At 35.6% G+C, this 17,583-nt stretch overlaps 1 protein-coding gene across 1 annotated transcript; it reads left to right on the plus strand.

Annotated features, from left to right (window-relative positions):
• The first annotated feature begins 1,981 nt into the window (after nucleotides 1-1,981).
• On the plus strand, nucleotides 1,982-8,041 carry ALDH11A3 (aldehyde dehydrogenase 11A3). The gene is made up of 9 exons (XM_089145610.1): nucleotides 1,982-2,355; nucleotides 2,714-2,907; nucleotides 3,022-3,150; nucleotides 6,194-6,313; nucleotides 6,482-6,618; nucleotides 6,714-6,869; nucleotides 6,966-7,344; nucleotides 7,437-7,553; nucleotides 7,651-8,041. Exons 1-9 carry the CDS (start codon nucleotides 2,211-2,213, stop codon nucleotides 7,762-7,764), a joined length of 1,491 nt encoding a protein of 496 aa, XP_089001736.1. The 5' UTR covers nucleotides 1,982-2,210; the 3' UTR covers nucleotides 7,765-8,041.
• The last annotated feature ends 9,542 nt before the right edge of the window (nucleotides 8,042-17,583 follow it).

Here is a 17,583-nt window from a genome sequence, read left to right on the forward strand (position 1 = left end):
CGACAAGGAGAAGCTGAGAGAGGGAGATCATAGAGATAGAAGTCGATAGCCACTCATTTCCTCTTCTCCATCTGGGTTTCTGGTTAGCGTTGCTTCACACCAAACCTCAAATGGAAAATGCAATTGGTTTGGAAGCAAGGGCTCACTCTTACCTAACTAGCTAACCCCTCAACCATTCCAACAATATGACCAGAATAGTGCTCTGATCACCTCAAAACCGTACGCTCCTGCTGCTGCTGCTACTAGTGCCTCATTACTTTCACCCAAAACAAGCAAGGTTTTGAAAAGCCTGATCAGGGCCGTGGGCCTTAGTTGATGGATCAGCAGCCCAAGCAGATGAGCAAACCGTCAACACCACACATGCCCACCCACCTGGTTTTATGAGGGAGTTGTGAGCAATTTTGCAGAAAGAACACAACATCAGGAACGTTAGCTATGGATTGGTTGCTTCGGATATCTGAAGAATCATTCCTCTTAAATGATGGACCATTTATTACTGTATAGTCTGTATCAATGGAGGATTGGATGAATTATGATGATGTTAAGATTTCCAATTCATGGACCCTATGGGTATTCAAGAAATGGCCCACATATATCTGGTGATGGATCAGTGTATGTTTTGGGAGTGAACCAAGGCCCTTTTTATTGTGTGGCTCTCAGACAAAATGAAGTCTGTGGCGCACAGCGTTCTTTATTTTCCCAACCACCACCCGTTTTTGTTGGAAGCATTTGGATGACCTTCATACTTCTCATTATTTCCATTAGGAATCACAGTTGAGAAGTATCATTCAATAATCCGAGAAGGTTGATCAGTTGAAAAAGACCAATACCTTAGAGTAAGAGCTCAAGACTCACGGATTTGAATATCTTAAACGTAATCCAAGGTTTTTGTTGACTAATTTATCATTAATAAAACTAAGTCAATTTGTTAACTTCGAGGCTATTGATCTTGGGGGTGATTTTTCCTTGTAAGTGCATGTTGGATAAGAATCCCTGATAAATTCATTTGGATGTAGTGGAAATTTTCAACTCAATTGTCAATTTTTCTAAGTATTATCGAATCTAATAACTCAAAAACTGTGGTTTCACGTTTCACCAAACCCTCCCTTTGTAGGGCCTTCCGGCTCACAATCCATGTGAAATTTTATTCTTTCTCTTTAATCTTTATCAACTAGAGAAATAATAAATTATTAATTATTATTTAGTAGATAATAAATTATTATAGTGAATCTATTTGATCGTCTTAGTTATTATTTTGATGCCGACTTAACTCCTTTTGGTTCCCAAGACGATGTATCCTGTAAGAAAGGTTAGGCGTGGGTCGGCTTGTATGTCGGACAACCGCCTCCGATGGCTAAGTCAGACAGTGAACAGATTAAGATCTTCGTGCATGGGCTACACAAGGTTATGTTCAGAATGTATTGGATGTCTTGCCGGAGGGGTGAGTCCTTGTTTTTATAGTGTATGTATTACCTCTTATGCATTAGGCGAGTTTCTCGACGAGAGCCGCTATCTCTCCCTGGACTACCCTTCCTTGTCGTTTGTCCCGCTTAATCATCCTTGTAGTTGATATTCTATCTAGGGCGTTGTTACCATGTAGGTCCAGCGTAAATGACGCTCTTCTTTGATTACTCGGTAAAGGTCCTGACTAAGTGTCTGGTTTAGCCCCACTAGGGCCTAAAGCCGATCGGGTAGAAAACCACCAGTATCATATTAAATAAAATAAATTTACTTATTTAATTGCAAGTGTAAAATTTTAACATATATGTTAATCCAAATCTCAAAAACCTACGTCAGAACTTTTAGCTTTGGCTAACTCTGATCAACAGAAAGAAAGGAACACACAGATTTCTCAAATTCAATATATATAGGTAAAAATCATGTGGAATTCCTGTGTTGACCATAACCAGTCGATTTCCGTTTTCTGAAACGATGGGTGAAGTTTACTTGGCACGCTTACAACAACCACCTACCCGAGTGTTTGTTCATTGGAATTTGGAAGAACCAAAGAAGTATGACTCAACTGCTTTTATAAATACACACACCAAACCCAAACCCAAGCCCAAACCCACAGTTTCACCGCTCACTTTCCGTCTTCTTCGTCTTCCACCTCCCATAACTATAAAGGAGCTTTAGAGAGAGGAGAATTCTCTGTGTTCCATCAATTTGTTTTTATTTCCTTGAAGATTTTCTTCTCTGAATCACAGAGAATGGCAGGGAGTGGAGTGTTTGGAGAAATCTTAGATGGAGATGTCTTCAAGTACTACTCCGATGGTGAGTGGAAAAAATCATCTTCCGGCAAGTCTGTTTCAATTATCAACCCTACCACGAGAAAGACTCAGTACAAGGTTCAAGGTAATTTGCTTGCGATCATGCTAGCTTGATTTGTTATTTTGGTTCTTTATCATAATTGATACTGAGGTTTTGTAGATAGATTGTAGTAGTGTGATGAATTCTCCTAGACTGTAGTAGGGTGATGAATTCTCCTCGGATTTCTCTTTTTTTATAGCTCTGGTTGAAGGTTTCAGGTCTGATTTGAACTTGTTCTTTCCTTATCCGCTGAAACCTAAAATTAGAAATTAGTTTTCCTAGACATTTGGATGATGAAGATCATTTGTTAATTCTGTAGTTTCCTAATAACTCGTTCTGGTTTTCGAGTTTCCTAATCAAAACTCCGTTCTGTTTTTTGTTTTTCTTTTTTTCCTCCAAACAGCTTGTACGCAAGAAGAGGTAAACAAGGTCATGGAATTGGCGAAAAGCAGCCAAAAGGCCTGGGCGAAAACACCTTTGTGGAAAAGGGCGGAGCTGCTTCACAAAGCGGCTGCGATCTTGAAAGAACACAAAGCACCTATTGCAGAATGCCTCGTTAAAGAGATTGCAAAGCCTGCTAAGGACGCTGTCACTGAGGTAACTGTAGAAGCTTAAACCATTCAATTTTGTATATGTGATTTGAAATTTTTAAGAATTATCCGAAATGTGCATTGGTGAATAAACTGACTTTGGAATTTGGAAATAATGAAGGTGGTGAGATCTGGAGATTTAGTGTCTTATTGCGCAGAAGAAGGGGTGAGAATACTGGGAGAGGGAAAGTTCTTAGTCTCTGACAGCTTTCCTGGAAACGAGAGGACCAAATACTGTCTTACATCCAAGGTATATTCTTTTATTCTCGATTTTTTTACTCTCACTTACTTTCTCTCCTCTTCTTCATTTTTCTTTTTCCCCTTTCAATTCGTCAACCCACCTGGAATTTGCTTAGTTGCTAGGCAATGAAGCGATAAGCCGATAACAAACGCTATCCCTTGCAAAGGTGACAACGTGTGGTCTCTTTCTTGTCCATGATTCTGGTGGGAGAGGATAAATAGAGATTTTTTTTATTTAAAAAAAAAAGAAAAGAGATTCAAAGATACAATAAATATTTAAGAAAAACGTAACTTTTTTTAAATCAAAGAAAAGAGTGACAACATATGTGGAGAGACATCGATGGCTTATGGTTGCCTTGGGATTAACGTTTTTCAATGGAAACAATTTCTTTTCAAGTGATAAATGAAGAAAAAGAGTCAACAAAATAAAAGAAAACGAAAGAGTGAAAGAGACTTATTATATCCTATCAAATTAGAAAGGAAAAGTTTGAGATACATTTCAAGATGATTGAAAAAAAACATTAGCACTCTAAAACTATGTCAATTTGCATTCATTTCTTTTCTTTTTTTTTAATCAAGATACTTTATCAGACAAAATGACAAATATGCCTTTAATTGTATTATTTTTATATTTTATAATATATATTGAAAGACTAAAGAAGATAAATGAATTTATAGAAGAAAAAAAAAAGGATGAAATTTAAGATTTTATTTTATTAAGAAGAACACTATAAAGTCATAATAGATTAAAGACAAGACAAAAGTTGTGAGAGATTTTTTTTTTCTATAAGAAGAGTACATCAAAGCCTCAAAGGGGTAACAACCAAATAGTGTTATAAATCGAAGGATAGCATGGGCATTTCACGACATATGTTGCTAGACTTCTTGAGTCGGTTGACTTGCTCGTTGGGGGTTGGGGGAGATGAATCCGGATCTTCTTCCCGTCGGGGGAGCACTATGGCTTTCTGACCACAAAAACCAGTGGGTCTCACTGGTGAAAATTTTTTTTTTTTTTTTTGAATTTTCTAAAAAGTGTTTTTCACCGTGGGCCCCACTGATGTTTGTGGTCAGGAAGCGTCGGGGGAGCACTTTGTGCTCTCCGTCGAGGTCACTGATCCGGACTCGGGGGAGATTGGGTCGATGTCGATCTAATTTGTCGGGCCTGTCCAAATGTTACAAGAGAATCACCAGAAAATTGAAATAAGACCCAGGAAACGCTTTGGACCCCAAGGGTTGGTGAAGATAACGGGGACCATCCAAGTGTTACAAAAGAAAGCAGAAAATTGAAAGACCCAGGAAACGCTATGGACGGTAGTTGGAGCCTAGATGATGGTCCCGAACCTTCAACACAAGATGGAATCAAAATTTACTGGTAAGTCACTAAAAAATAAAATAAAAAGGAAGAATGTGAATGTGTCCCGATGTTGTAGCAAGATTAGCAGAAATCAATCCATGAGGTCCATGGCAATAAACTACGGTTTCTTTTCAAACGAGTTAAACTGGCCCCGGAAGTTTTAGCACATTTAATGGGGTGGATCTGGCAGAACGGAACTGTGCTAGTTGAAGCAAGCAGCTAGGCTCGACACTTGGACGAAATTAAATTGTGGAAAGAAGTTACATGGATTATCTGTGAGTCTGGACCATTTATAGGTAGAGCAAGAATGGATCTAGCTATTTAAGGTTACCAGAGGTTGGATTTTGTCAAAAGCATTATCCATTCTTTTCTGACTGGCCTACCACATTTCTATAGCTAACTTATACAATGAATGTCGTCAACGTGAGCCACTAGAATTGTTGTACAACCAAGGACTAGGCCAAGTTTTATGGTTACTGCTGCCTAGGCCACAATCCTGGCCCCGGTGTACCCAATCTATAAAAGAATGGATCTGAATTGTCACTGGACAAGATCCCTTTTAATCTGTTATGAAAACAATTTATTATTTCATTTTAAATTTTTGCTGAAATATAGTTTTAGTTATAATGCATGCATTTTACCATGTCTTGAATATCATAAGTTATTTGATATGTAATTTACATATTGAGTTACTGAAACAACAACGAAATGATGATTTAAGAATGATATAAAAATATATAATAATATATGCTAATGGTAAAATTAAATGGTGAGATTTGATTTTCACTTATGTAAGAGAAAAACTATAATATGTCAATGTATATCTGCAGATGGTGTATGGGATAGTGGTAAAAATATATTCCCTAAACCCAGAAAACGTAGCATTAGTGATCCAAAATCTAGTTTGTTACCTTAGAATTCACTTTCAGATTATTGTGCTAAACCCCTATAAAAGGTTTTCTCTTCATTGGATTGAAGTGTTACTAGTTCTGTGGAAAAGCATCATCTCGGGGAGGCAAGTTTCCATAGAATATATGTTTTTCATTTCAATAATCACCCAATGTTGCTTAAGTTTTATATACCAGATGGGCATGTTCCCACTGATTGACCAATTGCAGAACAGATCCAGTGAGCATTCATATCTAAACTCTAACCAAGATATGCATAAAACCAGTCTTTCCCATCAATTTTTTTGTGATGGATTATTTGTTGGTCAGGAATCCACCACGTATGCAATGTGTCTTGAACTTCTCTATATAGGTCCTAAGGTTCATTGCCTTAATTTAATTAGGATCTTTTAGTGTACTATTGAAGTAAGACTCTCAGCAAAAAGTGCTGGGGTAAAGCTACCTAGGAGAAATGTTCCCCCCCCCCCCTGTGGGACTCTCTTAGCTTTTGTGTGGTAGCCCTCAGTACCAGGTTCTTAGTGTACTGTTTGTTAGGTGAATAAATCTGTTGTTTTTATATCCAGTGAAAACTTCCATGAACTGCATTTATGCATCAAAGATGACCATGGCATTGGAAGCATTTGGCAATTTATTTTGTTTCATCCCAATGTTTTTCTGTCTTTTTTGCATTAAGATATGTCTGTTTAAATTGATAATTATTTCCTTTCAAGCTTTAAGCTTGGGAGGAATGAGAGTATTTAGTGATTCTTTTACATTATCCCATAATTATGGATTTTGATTGGTAAATGCAGATTCCACTTGGGATTGTTTTAGCAATCCCACCTTTCAACTATCCTGTCAACCTAGCCGTTTCAAAAATTGGTCCTGCACTGATAGCTGGAAATGCCCTTGTACTTAAGCCTCCAACTCAGGTATCCTACCATACAGCTTCTCTGGGTCTTTCATAAGTGTGCTCAAAGGTCATCTGTAGGCATATGTGCCTATATCAAGATCGTGACCCCCTGATGGACTATGTAATTGGTTGTTTGCTTGTTTTTGTTTTGTAAGCTCCTTTTCATAACTCCTTTGGGTCTTTTCAGGGAGCTGTTGCTGCTCTTCACATGGTACATTGCTTTCACTTGGCTGGTTTTCCTAAAGGCCTTATTAGTTGTGTCACTGGGAAAGGTTCTGAGATTGGAGACTTCCTCACAATGCATCCTGGGGTTAACTGTATAAGGTAACCTCTTATTCTCAGCTTTTCAGGACTCCATATGCTGTCACATTCCCACTATATAGTATTACTCACCTTTTCTGTGCCTAAATTTCATTCAGCTTCACTGGTGGAGATACTGGTATTGCAATATCAAAGAAGGCAGGCATGATCCCTCTTCAGATGGAGCTGGGAGGAAAAGATGCTTGCATTGTTCTTGAAGATGCTGATTTGGATTTAGTAGCAGCAAACATCATAAAAGGAGGATTTTCTTACAGGTAAAAAATAATCTCCATGCGTATCACCACAAACCTTTCTCTCTGCTTTTAAGTTTGCATCTCCCTAATGTCCTGACTGCTTTGTATCTGTAACAGTGGACAAAGATGCACAGCGGTGAAGGTTGTCCTGGTAATGGAGTCTGTAGCTGATGCTCTTGTTGAGAAAGTTAAGGCCAAAGTAGCAAAATTGACTGTTGGACCACCGGAAGATAATTCCGACATCACCCCAGTTGTGTCTGAATCATCAGCAAACTTCATTGAGGGGTTGGTAATGGATGCCAAGCAGAAAGGAGCAACATTTTGCCAGCAGTACAAGAGGGAAGGGAATCTTATCTGGCCCCTGTTGCTGGATAATGTTCGACCTGATATGAGGATTGCATGGGAAGAGCCATTTGGGCCTGTATTGCCAGTAATCCGGATCAACTCTGTCGAAGAAGGGATTCACCATTGCAATGCCAGCAATTTTGGCCTCCAGGTACAAAATGCATCCACTGAAAGACTATTCTTCATTTTCTCTAAGGATAGTAAGTACTCATTCCTTATGCTAATTTCAATGTGCAAACATAGGGTTGTGTTTTCACAAGAGACATCAACAAAGCAATGTTGATTAGCGATGCAATGGAGACAGGAACAGTACAAATCAATTCAGCACCAGCTCGTGGACCAGACCATTTTCCTTTTCAGGTAGATTTACTATGAAAACCCAATACATAGTGTTTAATTATGATTTTTATTACTTCTTAATCCTTCATAAGGTTACACAAAATATTTCTTATGGCAGGGTCTGAGGGACAGTGGAATTGGTTCCCAAGGAATCACTAACAGTATTAGTATGATGACGAAAATCAAGAGCACAGTGATCAACTTACCCACTCCTTCATACACCATGGGTTAATGCCTACTAATAAACTAGAACTTCTATTTGTATTTAACTAGTAGTATCAGCAGAGGATCATTTGGTTGTTTAGTCTACTTGTTGCCTGTGGGTGTAAACAATAATGGAACGCATATGTAACCCATGCAAATGTGTTCCCAGTTTTCTGTTTTGAACCTTAGCTCTCTTGCAGACGGGAATTTCTCTTTGTTGTACGTATAAATGCCCTTAAACACTACAATTGTTTCAACTTGATTAAGTATTAGTGAAATTACCAGATGCTATGAATGGAGAAGAATTTAAAATGCCCATGATCAAGTTTCCTCCACCCATTGGGGTCCCATTCACCATGGTACATGATGACGGTATCTGGGAAGGCATTAAAATCTTGGAAGGCTTTGTGAACCATCTTTTATGCTACTATAATTTTTCTAAGAAGTTTAGTTACTTTTACTTATGCTGAAATAGCACCAATGAGAAGTTTGATTTGATCTCTTATTACATGGGCTAACACGTATTAATGCATTGCAATTTTTAATGGTGTAGGTGACCAATGAAAATCTACACCAACCTGGGACCACTAAGAAATTACTTGGTTCTAAGGTACAAATCCGACATGTTACGGTTTCTACCTGATTAAGCCCAAATCCTTTTGGTCAGTTTTGATAGAATTTATCAGTTTGGGCTATAATTTGAGTCTTTTGACTCCTCCATTTGTTGCTATACTTGGAATCCTTTCCATCACAACTCTTTTCTTTTTGGGTCTAAGAGGAAAATATTTTTATTCAAAGAATTCAGAAGAGAAGCTCTTTGCTCAAATAAGGGTCGACAAGAAACTTGGGTGGGAAAGTCTACCGAACCTCAGACAATTTCAAATGAGACGAAACCGACGCTAAATAGTTAGAAGACACATTGTCCTTCCTATTGTAAGTATCTAAATTGAAGTGAAAATAAATCTTTCTTCAACTACTTTGACATGGGTAAGAATGGCATTGGTAGCCTAGTCAATATGCTTAATTCTTTTGGGCAATGTGGAATGATGACTTAATAACCTGACTAGGGGTTTGATGTTGGTTATTTGATTTCAACCAACAGCAGGCCATTTGTCATATTAGGAAGTGATTTTTTTTTTTTTTTGGGTAAAAAGAGTATGAATTTTAGTATGCGTTTGGTAACGTTTCTGTTCTGAGAAACCAGTTCCTATGCAAAACCGTTTTTTAATGTTTCTGTTCTAAAAGACCATTCTTTACTTGAAAATGGGCGTTTGATAAATCCGTTTTGAAAATATTTTTAAAACACTAAATAGAATATGTTAGTGTTTTTTTTTTTTTGTTGAAAAATAAGTTGGTGTTTGATAAACTTGTTCTAAGGCATCAATTTAAACCAATTTTATCACTTCCGTTTCTGTTCTTTGGTAAAAAATCTTTTTTATGTTCTGCAAAAAGCGTTATTTAGAACACTTTTCTGACTGGTCCGTTCTTAAAGAACAGAAAAACGAACCGTTTTATCAAACTCCTCTAACCCGTTCTTCCGTTCCCAAAGAACAGAAAAACGCCAGAAACGTTTTTTAAGAACATTATCAAACGCACCCTAAAGAGGCCAACATGTATCTATAGCCTAAGGTGTATAGCTTATTTATCTTGATTGCCTTTGCCTTACGGTCTCTGGTTTGTTTTCATATTAATTTTCACCCCCAAAAAAAAAAAAACTCTCTAAAACTCAATAATAATACAAAGGAAAGGTATAAACAGATGATGAACGCATCTACCAAATTTAAAAGTCGGCTTGAATTAGACTGTTGTAGTTATTAATGACTTGATGGAACATCTTCGAGGTGTGTATGTAAATAAATCAGTGATTATTTTAGATTGAAAGTCTTTGATTTTTAGTTGAACAACCCCAAAAAAAAATTTCCCACTTTTTTTTTGTTTCTAAAAGGTTCTTTATTGATAACATTTATTTTGTCACCTCTAAGGACTTTGGGCTCAGATTGTCTAAAGTCTTGTTTGTTTCTTCTTTGGCATTCATTATTGGAAATACCTTACCACATGGGCAATCATACGTATAAGACAAATGAAACATAATCATAAAAATGAAAACTTATTTTATTTTGAATAACATAAATGATCTCCTTGTTGAAAGCATCGTTGCATACATCCATCTAATGACGCACTAAAAGTTGTAGAGTTGAAATATGCCGATCTCGGTCGGTATTTTCTTTAAGGTATTTAAACGCACCGAACAGTGCACACGGGTTAAGAATGCGTTTTAATCCCCGAGATCAGTCTACCCCTCCATCGCAAACAGTGCACCTCATAATTGATGAACTAAGAGATCCATAAAGCTACATTCACCAATCTGTTTTCTATGCCACAATTTAAATAAAACTAACGCTTATCAAAAACACGTTCGCACCATTATAATAAATCTCTCCCACCTTTATATAGGAGAGTAAGAGACACCACCAAATGTTGTCTCCCAAAAAATAAACCTCTTCCCTTATGGCATGTTTGTTAGTTACAAAACTAGCCTCCCAAAAGATACACATATTGGCCATTTATTAGGTGTCTATTTATTAGGTGTCTTTTAAGAAAAGACCCAAATGTTTAAAAAAATAATTTGTTTGAATTTTCAATTAAAAATTACGAAAATTACAACATTCATTATGCAAAACTTTTTTTTTCTGCAAATGGTTAAGCATTGGTGAACCTAAAAGTAGGTTAAATGCCATATTACAAACATGAAAGGGGCTAGACTTTTCTTTCGTTTTTTTGGTATTCTGTGATGGTGAAAACAATTCTATATATTAAAATGAGGATTAATATATAATCTTTAGAATGAGAAAATATAATAAATTATAAAATACTTTAAATTATAATACTCAATGGTGCCAACTCATCGTTTATTAGATCATTTTAGTCCATAAAACTACAAACACATACTCTACATTAAGTATGATTGGCGATACTATTGGTAGCATAATGTCAATGTCTTATCACATCAATATTAACTAATGTCGATGACATAGCTAGTAGCCTAATGTCAACATCTCCATCTGTCAGATAAGATTGTTAGCAAACAAAAATCCAATACATGTATTTAGAAGATTAGTATTCAATAATCTATAAATCTGTCAGATGCCAGAGAATTCGATCTACTATCCCCTCGGGGCTAGGGGTGAAGTCCCGCCTAGATTAATTATATAAAAAATACTTTGAGGATGTAGTGGTGGTGCGCGCAAGCTGGCTCGAATGAACCTCATTCAAAAAAATCAATAATGAATAAACCGGCCTATATTTATGGCCATGATAAGAGAAATTACAATCTCTTTTAGATTTTACTTCCTCACAATTACTTCAATTCGTAGATTGTTGATCATAGGAAGGATAGGAAGGCTTGAAAGCTTTCACCTGCAACATGAACCTCTTTATTTTCATATTGTTGTACATGTTTATGATTCATTTGTAAATAAATATATAAAATTAGAAGAAAAAAATAAAAGATATGCTAGTTGTTGCATCTGATAAAACTTGCACATGTTAGTGTGTATACTTAACTATGCCAGCATATCGATACATTTTCCAAAATGATTATAAGTACTGTGAATAAAGTAGGTCACACTATTTATATAGTAGACTTAATATGCTAACTAGCCGAGTACATGCACTTTTTTTTTCTTGAGTTACAAACCAGTCACAAGGACTGGGGTTGTTATACCCCACTCACCAGTATCGGTCCCGCCCAACAACTCGTGTGTGTGATCCGTCACATGATCCAGGGTTTTGTCATCAATAATAATAAATGCAAGCAATAATAATCAAGAGCAAAAGTAAATTTAAATAATTAAATAAAAAGGATTACAGGAGTTCAAATACTCCAAAAAGAAGAATCAAAGATAAAGGAAATTAAGTAACTAAATTCCAAAATTTATTGAGTTCATTAGAAGCAAATAAATTAGTTCAATTTAATTATTTTAGCTCGTTCTTGAGATAAAGTCTTTTCCTCAATTTTAGCAATGTGGGGAACTATCCAGCTTTGCTAAAAAAAACTTCTCAAAATGTTGAGCGATTTGTCTCCTTCTGCTGTCAATGGGTGCTATAAGCGCACTCCAAGCATCTGCAGGAGGTTTCATGATATACATCTCTGTCACCCACTAACGCTGTCACATCCTCTTCACAGGAGTTGCTCCAGTCATACAAAACTTCTCCTGATCCAATATACCCATCTTTATAACATAATACAACATACAAATAAAGAAATGAGTTTTGACAAACTTAATTAGGAAAATACATCTCACATACAAATCGACAGTGTATCAAAGCAAGCACATATATAAAGAATGATATACAAGTATATGGATGTAGCTAGAATCTAACTATGCAAGTCTTTAAACAATTGACATGCTTTAAGATATAACATCAGCCCTCCTTTGGGCAGGTCTAGTCATTATGATCCCTCACGGACTGGTTACCTCCATTGGGATCCAGGGTAAAAGGGTTCAGTCCTCGTCAATCAACCACAACGGGGGTTTTGATCAACACTTTCTCACCATGACCATTGGCATGAGTATTAATTGGCGCATGTCGAGGTTTCTAATCCGATGCAAGGTCATAGAGTGACATATTACATGTAGTCCAGATACTTCCCATATGGCACCAACCAACTCGGTTCAGTATCCTTCTCTACCTAGGAATGAGAATCTTCACGGACTAGCTACCGCTATTGGACTCTATTCCCAAACCCTATGGTCATCCACATATTATTGGGGTTGATGCTCTCATGACCCCTCACGACTCTCGGCCGCTCCTTGGATGTCCATGAGCCAAACCCTAACATGTGCAACCCTACCAATACATGATCAACAGTGGACCACTAAATCTCCGCTTGGATATATTATCTCTATAGGATGAACGAAGTCATGTCACTATTATCACGGGTCATTTGGCTTCAATTCCCCTACCGAAAGGGTAGTAGCATGTATGGGTACCTAGCCATGCAATCTAGACTCCCTAGGTATGTAACCCAACAATCATGATCATGCTGGGGGCATCAGTAGACAATGTCCCATACCACAACCTTCTGATATCCCATGCGATGGATACTCAAATGGGAACCCATTCCATTACAATTACATCACATCACCAACCATTACAACATAACCATTCATTATATATCACAAAGTACCAAAGTACATATAAACATCATTTACAACATATCTTCGACTACTAATCATTGAATTATACAACTACAACAAGTTATAAGAGCAATGATATATATAAGAAATCAAACAGTTCATCATAAAACATATCATCGCATATATATAAAAAATTGATCTTATACCTCACCCACAACAATTCAAAGAACCTTAGAGATCACCTAAAGATAGGTTACAAAGTTACATTAAGTACAGGAGTCAAATCATAGTAATAACCAACTTCATAGAGCTACCGTGACCCAGCTAGTCGCTTGGGGCGGTTGGTTGGCAAAGCAATTGTCATAAGCAACCGATCTTGTTCCAGACTACTTCTAAGTCCGAAATTCCAACTTTTGATCTTCCAATTGTAATCCGAATTTCGTCCTTAAGGAGCCTACAACACAAGCAATAAATAAAACCTTAGAATTCTAAAGATTCAATATTCACATCATCTACTTCAATCAGATATATCATTTATTCGGATACAAGGATCCGTTTTCGGATATGATTTGATCAAAATCACTGATGGAGAGTAGAACCAATACAATTAACTCACTACCAATCCACAAAGATGATGGATCCATACTATTCAAAGAGATGAGGAAAGAAAATAGAGAGTGTGGGATCACTTACCTCCACTTGATTCGCAAAACTGACAAAGGATTGGATCTTCTTCGCAAACCATGCTTCTCTCACCTTTCAGCATGTGTTATCTGCCTCCTAATCGTCCACAACGCAGCAATCCCGAATAGAATAATGAGTAAAAAAAATCAAGATTTGCTATATATATGAGATTGGGGCAAATTATGGTTAAAACCCCACAAGTAGACGTGGTCGATCGCTTGGGATGGTTGATTGGTCAATTAACCGCCTTAAGCAACCGTCCCCTAGTACTTTTCAGTACTTGAGTGCTTTGATCATGGGGTTGATCCCCAACTCAAACCTGACCCTATACAACATGTAGGGAGTTCTTACCTCGATTTTGAACATCTTCAAATACATCTTGACTCCGACAGGTGATCCACTTTCCCAGTCCATCAGGGTTTGTACAAGTTCTTATTTGGATTCCCAGCAAGGCAAGTTCTTTATCAACAAAATTCAAATCCATTGACTCAAGGTATGGATCATGGACTTCAATCAAAATACTCAACAACTTATTCAGGTTGGACCTTGGGGTACTCGGACCTGCCATTCGGATTCCGGGTTAGAATTACGAGAGTTGTTACAGGGGCCCATAGCCCTAGGGGGAAGGTATGGAGGGCGAAGGTTCAAACTCAAGACCTTCTTAGTCTTATTACTTCTACATAGGAGGTTACCATTAGTGTATCTAAAGCACATCCATCACCCATAATCATTCAAAAGTAGAAAATTTGGCATTCTCTAATATTCTCTTACTATCCCAATAAAGTCTTTTCACATACCTAATTTAGAGGAGAAATAAATGGATTATAAAAGTTACCTAATTGAGATTTTGAAATAATGATCTATAGTAAATGAATTTAAAGATTAGCTTAGGGCCCGTTTGGTTATATGAGTCTGGAGATTTCAAATATTTAGATTTCAAATCTATGGAGTCATAATTTATAAAATTAAGTGTTTGGTTAACCGAATATGTGGAATGAAATATGTAGATTCATCTGTAATTTTTGTGAATGTGCAAATGTTTAACGTTTTTATAGTAGGGATGAAATTTCTGGACTTCACCCCATATTCATAAATCTACATATTCACATTTTTAGTGTAAAAAGATGAATATCCATATTTCATGAATCTATAGATTTTCACAACCAAACGGGTATAAATCTTGCATTTATGAATCAAAATATTTGAATCAAACAAGCCTTTAATTTTAGAAAAAAAATTACAACTACATGATTATACAATATATGTTATATTAGAAAAACAAAACTATCATCTAATGTCAAATTAGTGACAATCTTTCTACCAAAAGAAGAAAAAAAAATTAAGGACAATCAAGAGCATAACGTTATACGATGAATAAAAGATTGAGTATCCATAGCTCCATGTTAATATCATTAATAGCATTAATTGTTTAATTAATGATAGTAATTGTATATAGGGGTAGAGTTTTCATAAATGAACAATAAAAGATTCACATATACATAATTGTAATTAGAAATATTACTGGCATTTATTGTATAATTAATGACGATTCTTGGTTGTAACAATAAAATTTCTAAAATGGATAGTATTACCCTTTAGTGATATCTGATATGTTGTTATAAATAGCCATAAAAATATATATTTCCTTTTCATTTGGGGCTATATGTGTAAATATATAGGGATACTTATTGTTGCTTTTGCACTAGTCAAGTTACAATTTTATCCCTATATTTTTAAAATTATTTTTTGAACCCTGTATTTTGTTTGCTTTCACTATTGCCCCCTGCCGTTAAGAACCGTTTATTAACTGATGACTTGGCATCCATTAAAGTTTTAAAATCCCCAAAGTAACCTTGAAAGTGGTGATTAGTATTGATTTAACATTTAGTTAAATTACTTTTCTACCCTTGGTATAATAGGTAAAAGACATAGATCTCATTACATCCATATGCAATTTTTAAAGAACTTAGACAATTTATTCGACCAAATAACTAATAACTCAATAAGGCATGGTTATTACTTATGAATATATCATCTTCTTCTTGCATTTTTCTTATTTTACAAATTTTTATAGAGACATAAAAAATTTAGAAAATTTATATAATAACTATGCGAATATGTATCGGAATAAATAATTACGTGCAGATACACCCCCTCATGTTGTACGATTTTCTTTTTCCTTTTTTAAATCCTACACGTGTCATATGTAATAGGACCAATTTATCTTCTCCTTATATCGTAAAATTTTATCCTTTGTTAACTCTTCTTCTTCAACCTCTCGTTTTCTCCTCCCTCCTTCCCTGATTACTCTCATTCCACATATGTCCGATTTTCCTTTTAGTCAAAACTTTTTATGGTGAATGCAATGACTAAATCTCAATATTATAGTTTTGATCGAAGTAGAATCACTAATAGTTAACATCTCTCTAGCAATGACGATGTAATTGTCAAGGAGGAACGGAAAAGGGTTTGAGTTTTCATTTGTGCTAGGTAATATGACAAAGCCTTAATTTTCATTTATCTATCTTTCATTTTAGTCTAAATTTTCATCTAACAAGTTGATCAAAATGCTAGGTTTTCTAAACCTAAGATTGAATCGACAAGAAGGCACAATATGTTGAGATCTTTTTTATGTAAAAGTTCCGTATAATGTTCTAGTAATGGGATTTGAGTTCCACATATTTGCTCTAATAGTAGTCCCAAAACCCTAGTTTGTTTCGTTATACATATGTGTTATTTCCTGTTAAATATGCATGCGTACTCTTTTAGTATTATAAAACCCTAATTTTTCCTTAGTCTTCTTATTAACACTGCAAACTTTGGTTGAGGGTTATTAACTGGCCATAATCTTTTAGATCTTTTGAAGTATCACCTTGGTTTCTTCCTTGGCCCCTGTTAAAGTTGAAGAAGAACTTAACTCTGCTATCTGAATTGTTTATATGAAATTATGAATTAACAAGATTGTCATGTTGTGTTTTGTCGAAATTGTTACGATCAATGCCTAATTGAGATAACATCCATACCTTATAAATGATATGTGAAGGCTTGTCAACTTTCTTATTGTGTTCTACTTTTAATTTTGTGAAACTTTTGTGTATCTATTTGGTACAATGTGATTGTAACTTATCTCTGCATTGTTTATTTATTTTTTTCATATATATTATAAATTTATGTTTTTATTTCATGTGTTATTCAGTAGGTTTAACGAGATTATCAATTATTGGCCTAAGGATGTTAATTTCAAACAACTTTGAGGGATATGCACAAGGTATGTTGATACTCTCCTCATGAACCAATGTTTTCACTTGTCTTAGCATTTGGGTTCTTATATACTAGTAGTGCATGCTTGATTGGAAGAAAAAAACAAGTGATAGATAAATAAATCACTTAATTTATTGTACTTAGGCTACTAAAATGTTTAATATTTTAATCATATAATTCAGATATAGATTGCTTCATGATTTTTTTTTTGTTTTTGTCGATAGAGACTATCGATGGAGTTTATTAGTCAAATACTTCTATTAGTAATGTAGTCAACTTATGTCTCTCTCTTTATATATATAGTCCATACAACTTTTCATGTTATATTGCTAGTGTGACAATTATAGATGGCTCATGTGAAAGTGAAACCAAAGGGAAGGGGATAATCTGACCAGAAAAGAGAGATGTTTCAAGTAAATATATATGCATAGAGACAGGCGTATGTATAATTGTGTAGTAAATAATGTAAAAAATGCGGGGCCCAAAGATAATGAATTTTCAATTACAATTAAGTTGCATCAAAGGTCACATTCTTTTGATGATATTGTTTTAGGCTTCAAGATAAAATACAATGTCTAGTGGTAAGTTAAAGATATAGGCATAAGCCTTGGATCAAAAGGCTTTGAAATAAGTAGCACAAAGATGGAGAATGGTTTGTTGGTTTGTAATTTTGCTTATGCTAAATGGATAATGAGACGGTGAAAATAGATGGACAATGCATCCAAAGTAAGTGATCCGATATATTATTTAAAATCTTAATA

Source organism: Hakea prostrata, chromosome 2 (assembly GCF_041222555.1).
Source record: "Hakea prostrata isolate BN-2017 chromosome 2, UWA_Hpros_2, whole genome shotgun sequence".
NCBI classification, from domain to species: domain Eukaryota; kingdom Viridiplantae; phylum Streptophyta; class Magnoliopsida; order Proteales; family Proteaceae; genus Hakea; species Hakea prostrata.